Genomic DNA, 15,211 nt, shown 5'->3' with positions numbered 1-15,211 from the left:
TTGCTCATCTTTGTCTCATTTTTATTTCTTTCCTGTTGCACAAGTCAGCATGTTAAACTAATTGAAACAAACTTGTACATGTGGACACAGAGATTGGATTACTAGATGTGTGTTTTAAGTAAATTGTGTAAAATTAGCTAAGTAAAGAGCTGAGGCACTCAGCCACTACAACATTAAGCAAATATGTGATCAATGTTGAGCAAAAGCTTTTTGAAGCCCTGAAGAAAATGCATGTTTATTTTTTTAAAAATGTCTATGAATCGGTGGATCTTTAAATATTTAATATTTTTAAAATACTTTTTAAGAAATCTTTTAAGGGGCCAGCCCCGTGGCCTAGTGGTTAAGTTCGCACGCTCCACTTCAGCAGCCTGGGTTCATGGGTTTGGATCCCAGGCGAGGACCTACACCAGTGGTTAGCCATGCTGTGGTGGCATCCTACATATAAAGTGGAAGAAGATTGGCACAAATGTTAGCTCATGGTTGGTCTTCCTTAAGCAAAAAGAGGAAGATTGGCAACAGATGTTAGCTCAGGGCAAATTTTCCTCAAGCAAAAATAAATGAATAAAATAATTAAAAAAAAATTTTGGGGTCGGCCCAGTGGCGCAGCAGTTAAGTTCACAGGTTCCGCTTCTCAGCGGCCTGGGGTTCGCCGGTTCAGATCCCGGGTGCAGACATGGCACCACTTGGCAAAAGCCATGCTGGGGTAGGCATCCCACGTATAAAGCAGAGGAAGACAGGCATGATGTTAGCTCAGGGCCAGTCTTCCTCAGCAAAAAAAGAGGAGGATTGGCAGTAGTTAGCTCAGGTCTAATCTTCCTCAAAAAACAAAAGAAATTTTTTAAACAAGCATGCAAAGAATAATATAACACATCCATATTCCCACCATGTAGAATTAACTGTTAACATTTTGCCACATATTCTTTAAGAGTTTTTAATAAGAAAACTGAAGCATTATAAATGAAAATAAAATTCTATTTGATATACTCTTTGCTCTTTTTCCATCTTTCTAGTGATAACTGCTATCGTGAAACCAGAACATCTTTCCAGTCTGTATATAAATATAAGTAGATGCTTGTATATTTATACACATGTGTGCATCTGTGAGCAATATTGTTTTGTGGGTACTATTTACAAACATATATACAGTGTAGCATATTGCATGCATAGTAATAATAGTAGCAAACATCTACTGACTGATTACACTGTGCCTGGAGCTGTACTGTCCCAATCCTTTCAAAGATTCTATGTAGCAGGTGCTGTTGTTATTATATCCTCTTTTAGGAAATCCAGGTGTGTAAAGAGGTCACTTGCCCAGGGTCACATAGCTAATAAGTGGTGGGGCTGAGAATTAATCCCACAGTCAGGCTCTGAAGCCTGAGCGCTTGACCATCATGCCAGATGGGCTCTTCACTGTATCACTCTGCAGAATTCTTTATTCTCTCGCTATCCTGTTTCTGATATCCATAATTGTTGAATTGGTAGATCTAGTTTCTTCCTTTTCATGACTATGCCATAATTCCATTAAATGAATATACTATAGAAGCAGCATTGCATGGTGGTTACGACCTGTAAAATAGGAATAGTGAAAGTTTCTATCTCACATAGTTGTCGTGAGAATTAAACAGTTAAATTCAAATTAAACACATAGAACAGTACCTGGCATGGAGTGAGCACCCTAAATGTCGGCTGCTATTATTTGCTATTATCACCTATCCATTACTCTATTGAACCTAATCATTAGGTTGTTTCCAGTTTTTCCCTGTTGCATATATTGCCACAGAGAAAGCCCTGTGTCTCTGTATGGAAGTTTCTTTTGGGTCTCTCCCTAGAAGAAGAATTGATGGCTCATAAGGTGCATGTGTTTTCAATGTTACGTGATATTGCCAAAGCCAGCTGTACTGGTTTACACTCCCTAGTGTACTCTTTGACAGTTCCATTTTCCCACATCCTCAATAACAGTTGATATTGTCTATTAGATTTGCCAATCTAATGGATAAGAAATATGATGTTGAATTGATGAATTTTTTAATAACAGCTTTCTTGAGATATAATTCACATACTGTAAAATTCACTCTTTTAAAGTGTACAATTCATTGATTTTTAGTATAGTCACAGGATGTGCAACCATCAACACTACCTCATTTTAGGAGAAACCCCTTACCCATTTGCAGTCACTCCCTTTCTCCCCAGCCCACAGTCCCTGGCATTGCTACTCTATTTTCTTTCTCTGTGGATTTGTCTGTTCTGGACATTTCAGATAAATGTGATCATATAATATGTGAGTTTTTGTGACTGGCCTTTTTCACTTAATGTTTTTGTGGTTCATCCACTTTGTAGCATGTATCAGCACTTCATTCCTTTTTATGGTCTAGTAATATTCCATTTTGTTGACATACCACATTTTGTCTATTTATGAGCTGATGAAAATTTGGGCTGTTTCTACACTTGGTTGTTATGAATAATGCTGCTATAAACATTCTTATGCAAATTTTTATATGACATAAATTTTCATTTCATGTATTTGTGTACCTAGCAGTGGGATTGCTAGGTCATATGGTAACTATGTTTAACATTTTGAGAAACTGCCAAAGTGACTGCACCATTCTCCAATCCCAACAGCAATGTATGAGGGTGCCAATTTCTCCAATTTCTCACCTCCAACACTTATTATTTTCTTTCTTTTTGATTCTAGCCATCCAAGTGGTGTGAAAAGGTGTCTCATTGTGGTTTTGATTTGCATTTCCCTGATGACTAATGATGTTGAGCGTTTCTTCATCGCTTATTGGCCATTTGTGTGTCGTCTTTGGAGAAATGTCTATTCAAATCCACTGCCTATTTTTTAATTGGGTAATTTGCCTTTTTATTTGGGTTGTGAGAGTTCTTCCTGTATTCTGAATACAATTCATTTGTCAGATATATGCTTTGCAAATATTTTCTCCCATTCTGTGGGCTGTATTTTCACTTTCGTGATGTGAATTGGTGCATTTTAATATTTTTAGCTTTCATATGTTTTCTTAAAACTTAAGTTTTCAAAATTGTCTCCATATTATATGCTGAGTAGATCACAAGCCATATAGCTTTGAAGTGCACACTGAGAGTAACGTGAACGTACCTAGTTTTCCACAGATCAGAAACTCCTGCGTTGGTCACAAAAACGTGGACTTCCTAAAGTCATCTAGATGATCCTCTCAACCAGTGAAGGAAATTCATTTTGATAATTCAGAAGAGATGCCTTCATACCTAATTAGAGTTTGAATTTAGTAATGAAAAGCATTGAAAAACCGTCACATATTTTCAAACCACTGATTGGTTAATTCAGAAGCATTGGGATTTCTGTTTAACCTGACCTCTTCTTTTTCTTCTTTTCCTTTTCCTCCCCCTCTCTTTTTCTCCTCTCCCCTCCCCTTGTTTCAATTTCAGGTTAAAAATAGCTCAGGAATCAGTCAGCAAGTTGACATCAGAGAAGAAAGTGGAGACAAAGAAAATCAACCCCACGGCTAGTCTGGTGAGATGCATTTTCAACATAACCTCGAGATTTTTCATTGTAACTGAGGTGCGCCCAGGAGTGTGTCTCAACTTAAAGGATAAAACTCAGAGGATGACAGGTGGTATCTCAGTTCCCATCCCTGAGCAGCATATGGCGAGGAAGAATATGGGGAGGAGGGAGTGGGGAGCAGAACGCGTCTTCGTGTGTCCTCCTAGCAAACCCAACAAAGATCGTTTCCTAATAAACCAAATTCAGTCACTTGCCCTTCCACACCCCACCCCATGCTGTGAGCCCACTCATCCCAAAGCCCCTTTCTCCTGAAATCTTGGAGCTACTTCACCCTTAGCAGTTCCTTTTCCCTATTCAAGAAAGGGGCAAGGATTATTCTCTTTTGGTAATTGGGAAAACTGAGATCCAGAAAGATACAGCCTACCCGGGATCACTTCACAAATGGATCCCAAAAATCAAGACCAGACTCTGCTTCCCCTGACATCTCTCCCTGTCCTAGAAACTAGCAGCATGGGTGGGATTCCTGGCGTTGAGGGTGAGTTGCCCTTCACAGTCCTGGCTTCAGTAAGCATCATGATGAATCTCCACCAGTTGGTTACAGACAATGGTGGGAATAGCTAAATGGTCAGGAACCCAAGGGGTCGGGGTTCAAATCCCAGCTCAGCCACTTACTAGTTGTGAAACCTTAGAGAAGTCACTTTGTTTCTTTGCAGTGAAAAGAGGGAAATAATATTACCTTGGCTTTAGGGTTATTTTGAGGAAACTGAGAAGAGACATGTAAAGTGCCTAGCAAGTGATAAGAGTTTTGATAAATGTTAGCTCTTTTTCTTGCTGTTATGAATTTCAGCAGCTTTGTTTGAGCCTGCCCTGGGGAATGACACTGCATGGCAAGTTAGGGTATCGCTCTCCCCTCTTTGATTTCAGACCCTTCCTTACCTGTGCCCTGCTATCCCACAGCTACTTATTTTATCCTTTTGTTACCAGTTCTTTTTGCCAGCTGCTTTAAATCCTTTGGCGATCTCAGTGGGGTCTAAGTTATAAAGTGAGATTATTTCTGTTGATTGACCTTGCTGTCTCTCATGACAACCCCATCAGCAACTAAATGAATGTTGAGTGAGGTTGATGAGTGAGAAACAGAGAAGTCAAGGCCATACAGCTTGGCCAGGCAAAGCTGCAGTTAGTGCACATGGCCCCATCTGAATGGACACATCCCATTTGACGGTGCATTCATTATACTCATATGTATGATTTTTGGTGGCTCAACCCTAATTTTTGTCTTCCTCCTTCATCAACCCATCTCCCTTTCTCCAGACCTCTTATTTGAGCCTCTATCCTAACTTTTACAACCAAACCTTATTTCCAGAGGCAGAGAGAATGGACTGAGCCCTCTAGACAAAGGGAAAACAGTGGGTTTACTCCCACATTCTTCTATAGGTTGACCTTGACCTCCACTGTGACCGAGCTCCCAATTGTGATCCTCAACCTATTGGTTTTGTTGTTTTTTTGTTTGTTTGGGTGGAAATTATGGAAGAGGTTGTGAACTGATTCCTGCTTCAATTTCACAAGTCAAGGATGGGATACAAACTCATCAACTCAAGTTTACATCTAGGACAATTTAGTAATTCACTGCGATGTCACATCTCATAGATCACAAACAGCTGAGGATCATTCTCAAGGGGCTTCTTGCTGCCTCTGCTCTTTGCAGAGGTATATACTTCTCCCATTTCTTTTTTAGCCTTCTGTTTGCCATCCCCAAAAGCAGACACGCCGTCCTTACTATGCTTAATGTAGTTACTTTCTAAAGTCCTAGAAACAGTGAGGGTCTGTTTCTGTCTTGCATACTATTGTTTGTTTTTATATCTTGCCAGCAGACTTCCATGTCCTTCCCCTTTAGGTGGTTGTCCCTGAGAACGAAGCTCAGGGAGATCAGAGCAGAACATCGGTGGCAAAATGGGAGCTCCTGCCCTTCTGCAGAGACTAAGTCTGGTCATCTGCCATCCTGCAATACCTTTGTTCACTTCTCCCGGGTTGATCACATGTAAATACATTCAACTTGGAAACAGTGATTTTTTCATATCTAGACTTCCTAGAAACTATTTCCTGAGTTTTCCTAATTCCCTTAGTAGGCTGAGGAGGCAGGTAGGAGGAGTCTTTGAGTAACACTACAAAGTTAGGACCTTTGCCACAGAAAAAGAGAACAGAAGAGAGCAACCTGGCATGGTGAAAGTCGGTGTTTTTGATGGGTATAGTTGGTTGATTGGCTGGCTATTCTTTTTTGTTTGTTTTTTGAAGAGTAAGAGGGATAGGTTGAGAGGGGCAGGTAATGAGGGTTTCAGGAAAGAGGGATACAGATATTCTCCTTTCTAAGGTGTTTGGTACAACTCTTCAACAGTCTAGACCAAAATTTGAGAAATGTATCAAAATCTGAGAAAGGTGAAAAATTAAGGGATTGATGATAAACTCATTTTTTTTTCTTAAACAACAGAAAGAAAGACTGCGTCAGAAGGAAGCCAGTGTGACCACCAACTAACGCAGAGACGTGAAAAGGATGACAGCGGAGACGTAGTACCTTGCATGAGCCTTTCCAACATCACTGCTGCAGGAAGTTCTTGAAAGATATGTTACTAAATGTCTGTTTTGCTCATCTCTTTCTGAGGTCACCCACAGTGAGCACCCCATGCCTTCTTGAAGAAAGTCCCTTATTAAGCCACAGGAACAATAAAAGCTGTTTGAGGGAGCATTGCCGGAGTATTTGATAATTGTTTCTTGTGGAGGTGCAAAGTCCACTCCCTCATAAGACCAGAAAGAATACCAAGATTTTCCAATTCTTTTTAGAAGTGGAGATTTGAAGCTTTCTAACCAAAACTTGATACATGTAAACTTGTGACAGAAGAAAAGGATCTTTTATGACATTTGCCTTGAGAGAGTTCAAGCCTTGGTCTTTACACACTGCTGGTTTGATTATTAGTCTTAATTTTGATCCTATTGGAAAAAGATCCAGAAGCATCTTTCACCAAAACTGTTGAAACTTACCAAAACTATTTTTAAAGAGGTCCAAGATTATGTATTTCCCAGACTGGAGGAATGGTTATTTTGTTGTTCATGTAATGGAAAGAACAGAAAATGGAGTAATACATGGGTGTCAGGAGGGGTTAAATATGTGTTATGATACAAGGAGTTGACGTCAGCCATTAAGCAAGACACATTCTTTTGTTTTTATATCAGTTCTTTGTGTTTTCCTAAACCAACAGGGATTCTCCACCTCATTCCCAGAAGAAACAGTGATACTTGAGCAGGGACAGACTTGGGGTCAAAGAACCTGCTTGGACAAGTAACCCGGGGACAGAGCACATTTCACATTTCATATCGTTCATGAACGGCTAATGCCATGTCGACATGCAGCTGAGCTCTGCGTCTTGTTCAGGGTCTGTGAGTGGCTGGGCCTCTCCCGCCAACCCCACAAGGCAGCTTCCAGACAGGAGAGCAAATGCTGCTCAGAGCCTTTTATCGCGACCTTGACTGACAGGCGTGTACAGAGAGTGAAGCCAGGAGTCTTTGATGTTGAAGAAATTAAGGGCAGAAAAGAAAGTTCTCTACGTCCAAATGAAAAGAAGATGATTACATTAATATTCTACTTTGAGTGGACTGTCATGCATAGGCAGCTTTTTCCGACCCTGGGAGCCCATAAGACCACTGCCCCTTGAGTCACAAGAGAAACCACCTTGGACCTCTCCCCTGACATTTTTTCTGTAAGCCATCACTCTTCAAATCTATCTTATGAAGGAAGAATAAAGGGAACTGGGGGTGAGTTGTGAGTAGGATCAGAGACTATCAGGTTTTGGCCTCGAAGGGAGAGAGATCCAAACTTTCTCCTCGAATTGGTAGAGAACAGTCGAGAGATGAGCAAGAACCTTCAGACTCTCAGGATCTGTCTGCCACGTGTAGCCTACCCCCTGCCCCAGCATCTTCCCAGAAGCTTTCAACTTGCCAGGTTCCTGAGTGTCTACCCAGGACATGCCTGCCAGTCATCAGCCCCCTCAGGGACCCCATAATAGATTCTGCTAATTAAAACAGCACCATATCCTAATATAATGCCCATCTTGGGAATCAAGGTTGCATAGTCAGGATCAAATCAAGTCACGGAAGCCATATTCATGCAGGTGCTAACCATCTTTTCTAACCATTCAAAAGAAAGGAATATGGTAACATGCTTGGGTTGGTGTTTTTTTTTTTTTGTTTTTTCAATTTAAAGTAAAAGGATGAAAAGCAAAATAGAAAAGCTGATAAGAAACTTACATGGCTAAAAGAAGGTGCTTTTGAGCAAGGAGCTTTTCATACTACTTTCTTGTATTGTTCCTCTTCATTTTCATTTAACCATGAAGAAAATCTAAGGAATTCAAGAATTTAAAATAAATCCCACTTACAGCCATCTTGCACTCTGACATTCCTCTTAGTATTGTTGTGCAAAAGAAAAGTGCTTGTTTTGCCCATGCCTTGGGAATCAACGTTGAGTTCAGTGAGACCAGTACAAGTCTAGATCCTTCTGGGTCTCATACACTTGATGGGAGAGAGCCCAAGATGGCTTTCAGGGCAGTCACATAGCCCATTTCAGGTCTCTAAGTCGGATGCTCACAAGAAAATCACTGAAAGTAAATAGGACTGTTACTTTGGCCATGTAACCCTGCAAGAACAAGCTCTCAGGGAACCAATGCTGGTGAACAATGAGTAGAAACATTTAATTTGAGAGTTAGAGATATACAGCCCAAGTTGAATTTCATCCTAGTGGACAAACTAGAAATTGGCCATAAAATACCTGTTTCTTTACTCTTTAGAGTGAAGTTTGCCTGCCTCTGTTGGGGAAACCTCATGATTTTGTGAGACTGGTCAAACGTAGTATGTTAGTGCATTAAAACACCAGGGCAAAAGCCCCATTATTCTCACCCAGTTTGAATCTTGCATTATATGTCTGGATGCTCCCTCCCCAGTCCACACGTGTACCACATTGTTGACATAGCCTTCATTTCTACTCTAAGTTGATGCTTAGTGAAGGTTCATAAGAGTTTGTTCAAGGTGGGCCATCTGAAACAACCTGGAGGCTCTTAAAATGGTCCCTCTAAAATGCAGTAGAGCTTGTGTTCAGGGCAACTTTTCATGGAGAGGAAGTAGTTGGGGTGACACTTAGCAGCTTGAGCGTTTCAGGCAAGCAGGGTTTAAGTAGCTGTTCTAACCACAGCCTTCCCTGAACTAGATGGAGAGTGGCCGTATTACTACTCTGTCTTTTAACCACTCACACCAGACTTACTAGTCAGACTCTGAGAAACCTTAACTTACAAGCAACATCGTCTCTTCCTAGCCAAGAATTCATTAAAACCAAGGGCACAGTTGGATAGTAGTTCAGATTCTTGCATGAGTAACTAGCATAATCGTTGAGCATACAAGTATATCAGATATTACACTAAAGCATGCTATAAACTCTTTAGATAAAAACATCAGGCCTGTGAGGTGTCAAAAATCAGGTTAGAAGGAGGTGAGCTGTGTGGCTTTTAACCCAAGAAGAGGCAACCTGTGGGAATGGGGGTAGAGTGTGGCCAAGCAGAAATGGGTGAATATAATGATGGTGGAGGCGCAGGGGTCACACGTGACGGACCTGCTGCCCAACAGTTGCCTTTTGAATCCTTGAATTGACATCCCTGATGTATCTTCAGACACTCACTGCAAGTACCTAGGAAATATGGAGAAAGAACTTCTGAAATCTGGGAAGGAGAGTAAGGAACCCAGTGGTGCTATTCCATCTTGAAATGTTCTAGCCGGAACAAATCAGCAACATGGCTGAGGGATTGAATGCCACATTGAGTGCTGGTCTCTGACCCTCTCATGCCCCCTAGTAAGGACAGTACAAGCTGCATACTTGCTGGCCGTCCCTTAGTCACCTGCTTTTCCCATAAATACCATAAGAAAAGGCGTTTCCTACATGAGAAGCTCATATGCTGCTTGTGGAGAAACTGGGAAAACTGAAGGAAGGAATAAAACTCTTTGGTGGTATTGGAAACCTCCAAAAGGATCAAGTCATCATCAGCTTGGTTCTTCCAAGGGCCAGGATCAGACATAGCAGAAGAGATGTAAGTGTATTTTTGGTAAAGATTTACTTGTTGGCTTGGGATTGCATATCTCTCCATAGATTATTCTGACTCCTATGGGGTAGTTTTTATTTTAATTATTTTCTTGCTTTCTTGAACATTATATTTTCTCATTTCTATTTCTACTTCCCCCTTGCCTGGTGTTGTTGACACAGATCATTGCATATGGCAGCACAGCGAAGAGCAGTCGTCAGTGTGTGAAGGGGAATTAGCAATGCAGACCTGCGGGCTCTTTCCTAGTAACCAGACTGTACCATTGATAGGGGAACTTCCTCATTCCCTGACATTCTCAGTTGGTCTATTTTGTAGTACTGTCCGCTCCCGGAACAAAGATAAAAACCAATCTGGGGCTTTCTGTGGCAAGGGTAGGGAAGAAGACCAAAAATTAAGCTTTTGTTCCCCTGAATAGCTGATGTAAATATCAAATTTTATGAAATAGTTATTATCTAAAAATCGCAAACAAGAGCTCTTTTGAGTTTCATTTTTCTTCGATCTTGCCTCTTCTAATCAAAAAAAAAAATGACGGAAAGAAAGAAGGGAAAGAAAAAGCATCAGCAGATTTGGCAATCCACAAATTATTTAACTCCTGAATCACAGAAAGTGAGCAGACTGTGAAATGCAATGTTGTAGAAGTCCTGAGCACATAAGAATTTGAAAAGCCGTGAAGGCTGATGAGTGTAGACGAAGTAAGAGCTGTCCACTGCCTGCTGAGACTATAGCCTAAACCGGGGATTTTTAGAGTGTGGATTTGAAAGAGTCAAGTATTGCTCTGAACAATTGATTTTGAAAAAGCCACAGAGAGACGTGGTGTGATACAGTGGGAGAAATGCTAGACCATTAAAATTTCCTTACTCTGGATTCTCTCTTAAGTTTATGCATGTGGAACATCCAGAAGACCTTGAATACTGCATTTGATGTGTTAGGATTTTACCTTTAGGAACACTACAACTGAAGAGAGTGTACTGAATAAAGAAATAACTTTTCATTTATGTCAGCTACTTTGTCATCATAAATCTGCAACACAAAAGAAACAAGTCTACATGGCCAAACTAATACTATTTGAAAAGATTGCATAGTTTTTGGCCTTTCCAAAATGCAGTTAACTTGTTGGGTATATTTCCACTTTCCAGCTATAAACAGTCTAGCTGCTTGGAACTTTCTCTATTGTTGGTGCAGAAGTCACTCAACGAAAAGCACCTTCAGAAACAGGCCTCAGCAGATCTGGGTCCTGTAGGCTCACGTAACAGTATTTCTAACTCCATTAGCAATTGAAACCAGGCATAACTAAGCTTGGTTACATAGCTGTGTGTGACTGAGAGGCCCATTTTGTGTCATTTCTGCACTCCTGTCAGTTGTTGACACCTTGTTAGAGGCACTGAATTTTAGTTTCACAGTTCTTCATTTCACCTCCCAAGGAGTGGGCAATCTACCAAACCCTTCCAGATCAACACTTTGCTGCGAAGTAGTAAATTCAAAAGAGTTTTAACATGTCAAACTTGAAGCCAATTCAGTAACCTTATTTGTTCCAAGACTCTTAATCAACACTGTGATATAAACTTAGCACTTGGGAAATTTGTGTAATTGGCAACTTACTTGGAAGTGTGAAGATATGAAAATGGCAGCTAGCTAACTCCATCTAAGCTCCCATGCGGTTTCTCCCAAGGAAGGAATTAGAGAAGCAAATCAAGCCTCATTCAGTAGGTTGTCTGTCCCCAAATGGAGCTTGTTGGATTCATTTCCCCTCCACCCTCTGCCCCTCTCCCACCCAGCCTGGTGATAAACAGTAACAGAGGACCTTTCCCTTCTCGTTCGTCCGGTCTCTGGTATGACAGATAGTTCAATTCAATGAAGAACTCAAATAAACCCCTGCATATTACACCTGTGAGGCACTTGTTCATGATTATCTTCTCCATTCTATAATCTGGGGAAGACTGACTTAATCTCAATATTTTATATGAAAGTGGTAGCTACAGCCTTTAATTTATTCTTCTACATGCCATCTATGCTCATTTAATTTTCTTTTTTTAATCTTCTTTTAAATGTACTAAGAATCTCCAGTCTCTCCTTTTCTAGAAGCTGATCCAAATACTACTTTGGGCTTTTTTTTTTATGCTTTGTGTGAAATTTGATAGCGTTGGGCTAGTGAAATGCAAATGAACCCAGAATTTCCAGCAGAAATTCACCTCCCAAGAATTTGGCATCCTTCTCCATGGTGTAAACAACCTTCTACCACAGTCAGGCTGTCGGGTAGCCTGAGCATTTCCCTAAATTTCACCTGTGCAGACACCAAGGGACTCTCTGTCTTTGAAACTAAAAATGTCTTAAAAGAGAATGGATATATCTCCCCATACGTGGTGTGAGCTGCCAATGCGTTATCTTATATTTAGCATATAAAGTAAGAAATCAGACGTTTTCAGGCAAGCATGCACAGTGGTTTATCAATCTCTTTGGCAAAGTTGTACCTACTTTCCTTCATTGTTCTCTTCCAGAGCGCTCTTCCCTTCCTGTCTCATGAAACAAATATATTCTTGATTGTTCATCTGGGTCAGCTTGCCAGGTCTGCCTTTCCAAAATAAAAAGCTAGTCCCAAAGACCACTGAATATACAGGGAAATTACTTTCTACCTCCCCATGACACAGATGATAAAAGTGTTCAGGAATGAACAATTCTCTGGGAACTCTTAAGATGGACTTTGAATTCCAGGTTTCTTTCTATGAGGTATTCAAAAGTGGATATATACCATACAAAAACTGGACTACTCTTTCCAGTAAGAAACTAAAAAGAGATTAAAAATCTTTACATTTTGGATAGGCTTGAGTGAACTATAAATTGCTCATTTTTTCCTTTCTTCTTGGCAACTTGTCCCTACCTATAATCTTATTTCTTCAAACCTGACCACCAAGGCATAAAGAAGGTGGTCTCAGCCTCATGGACAGTGCACTCTCTGTAATCCTACAAAGACATCCATTTGCTTTGGAAACAAATCCATGAGTGAGGAGACAACACTAGTGACAATTCTCCTGTCTGCCCAGGGTGACACAAATAGGGTTTTTTTGGTCTACCAAAGGGATAGGTTTATTCCAAGTCATTAATTTTACAATTTGTTAATTTCCCGACACAAATAACATGACCCTACTGTTAGAAGGATGTATAATCTTCAAAGAGAGAAGTATTGAGAAAAAAAGGGCTTCTCTTTAAAGAAACAATATGATAGCCCTAAAATAAGGCAGAAATTTTTAAAATTAGAAATTGAATACTTTTTGAGATTCTTTAGAGAAAACATGTCGTTGATTGAGCGTAATCTTTTTCCCATTATTGAGTTTTAATTTAGACGAGGAGAGGAAGCAGTGTGCCCCTGACCTTTGATCTAGTGGATTGTGCTTTGGCCTGGAGAATCATCACTGGCTTGCTTGCCCAGAACCTAAGTGATATCAGTCAGCATCCTAATAGGAATCAGGCCAAACAGAAATGTAAATTATTTCATTTCTGTTAGGGTTTAATTTTTTTAGCAGCACCCAGGACGCTACTTCCGAAAATGCATTTGATCAGTGCAGTTATGTGTCTTCCTTCAGCCTTGTGAGATTGCAAGGGATGGGATGAGGGAGAAAAACAAGAGATGGGGAGAAGGAAAATTTGAACTAGGCTAGTGCAATGTTTTGCTGAAATAATGCATTGTTAGGGAGCTGGTGATTTTTGCCATGGTTGTGGTATGGGCAGCCTTGGAAACTCAAGGAATCTGTATTAGTAAATCAGAGTGCCCAGTGTCTTGCATTGGTCAGTGCCTGACAGTGTGCTGTAAAAGCAGGTAGCCCAAAGAAATTGGCCTGTGCTTGCTTTAATAACTCTAAATTTCAGATTCATTTCCACGGGATTGGTTGTCCATGGCCGTTCCAGTTTTCTCTGTGCTTCTCAAATATCATTTTGGCATCTAGCTTCATTTATTTCACTTTTTTCCTTTCAATACTTCCGCTTCAGCCTCCCCTTCCTTCACACCCCACGGCTATTTTTTCCTCACTTTACAGTTTCTCCCAGACCCAGCTTTTTTCACCTCTCCCCGTCACAGACAGCCGAATGTCTCCCTGAGCCCTTGTTCTGTTCCACAGCCCTTTGGACAGAACACTCCACTGTCACCAAATGAGACACAGTGCTGTGGCTGCCTCTTGTTAATGTCAGCGTCACCTCATCACTTAGGCAAAGAGGGAAAAATCCATAAAAGAGATGGAAAATACATTTCTTTTTCATTTTCTTCTACTTTATTTTAAGAAGTTCCAGGGGAGGGTTGTTGTAGTCCTTCTCGATTTCTCATAGATTTTTACTTTAAAACTGTCTAATTAGGAACCATTCTTTTGATAAAATATAAATCAGTCTGGGTCACCAGCTACGATGCATCAGACTAAATTTTTGAATCTCAAGTAACTTTTCTGTGCTGCCGGGCAAATTAATTCTGTGCAAGCATTTTGAATCATACACTTTTCATTGCCGCTCCATTCTTACTGCTACTCATGATTCAAACATCTACACGAATCTGGATCAGGATGTTGACAATGTGTGGTTATTTTCAGATCAAGAGGAGCTATTACACTCTTGAAAGTGCTTAACAGCAAAGTATAAGAATGTCCTAGTCAACCGTTTGATCTGGAAAAACCTTGGCTTTTCTGTTTAATTAATTATTATACCAATTTGTAGGTGTAATCTTAAAGGATTTTAAGCAATATTGAAGACAGTTTGAGAAACGAGAAGGCACTTTAAAGACATGAAAACTTACATTACGTGCTTTTGGATATTTTTTAATGTAATAAGCTAATTGGATTCAGGTATTTTTCCCTTTAAATTTTTAAAAATATGTATTTCTAATTTGTTTGCATATTTAATTTTGTCAAAGCTCAGAAATGCTTTTTAGTTGAATTTGTAAATGTCATTTGCAACCAAATGAAGTATTTATTTTTAAAAAGAAAGGATGAAGGAACCAATATTGATTTGTACATAATGAAAATATGTGTGTGTGTAAATATATATATTTTCCTCCTTGACTCTACTTGGTCATCACATCAAGTGTATTTTTGTACATAATATATATTGGTTAGAAAACATCAGTTGTCTATTCAAAGAATTCTATCTCTGTGATAGATTATCCTAATCTGTTGATACCTCTGTTAATTTAAGAGATAGAACTCTATTTTTTGGAATTTGCAGAGAACTGCGTTCGTGGCTTGCAATTGTAAATATGCTAAGGGTATTTTAATAAATCTTGGTTTCATGTCTGTCTGGTGTGCAGTACAGATTTGTTCTGATGAGGCATTTAAGACAGTATCCCACAGTCCTCTAACATGCAGAATACCAGTCATTCTTAATTTCATTACTGCTCAGGTGCAGCATTACCACTGAATGCAAGAGTGAGCCCATCATTCACATTTCCTTCTTTCTTCCCATTCACCCCACCAACAAGTGGGCAGTCTGGCTAAGCAGTCAAGGCTGACACCAAACAGACAAACCTAGCCAGGCGTTGTTTCAGGTAGGCTGAGCCAGAAGCAACGCTACCTGAACATAAATTGCTCAAGGTGGAGACGTGGAAGGGAGA

At 40.1% G+C, this 15,211-nt stretch overlaps 1 protein-coding gene across 9 annotated transcripts in view; it reads left to right on the top strand.

The window, feature by feature from the left end:
• The window catches only part of FMN1 (formin 1), a 385,713-nt gene extending 370,819 nt beyond the window's left edge, over nt 1-14,894 (top strand). For all 9 annotated transcript variants that reach the window (XM_070239334.1, XM_070239339.1, XM_023620627.2 and 6 more), the window contains 2 exons: nt 3,421-3,505; nt 5,982-14,894. In XM_070239334.1, the coding sequence (XP_070095435.1) occupies nt 3,421-3,505; nt 5,982-6,026 (130 nt within the window). In that variant the 3' untranslated portion in view covers nt 6,027-14,894. The remainder of the gene's footprint in view (nt 1-3,420; nt 3,506-5,981) is intronic.
• The last annotated feature ends 317 nt before the right edge of the window (nt 14,895-15,211 follow it).

Source organism: Equus caballus, chromosome 1, assembly GCF_041296265.1.
Source record: "Equus caballus isolate H_3958 breed thoroughbred chromosome 1, TB-T2T, whole genome shotgun sequence".
Lineage (NCBI taxonomy): Eukaryota > Metazoa > Chordata > Mammalia > Perissodactyla > Equidae > Equus > Equus caballus.
This window is presented reverse-complemented; position numbering and strand designations above follow the sequence as displayed.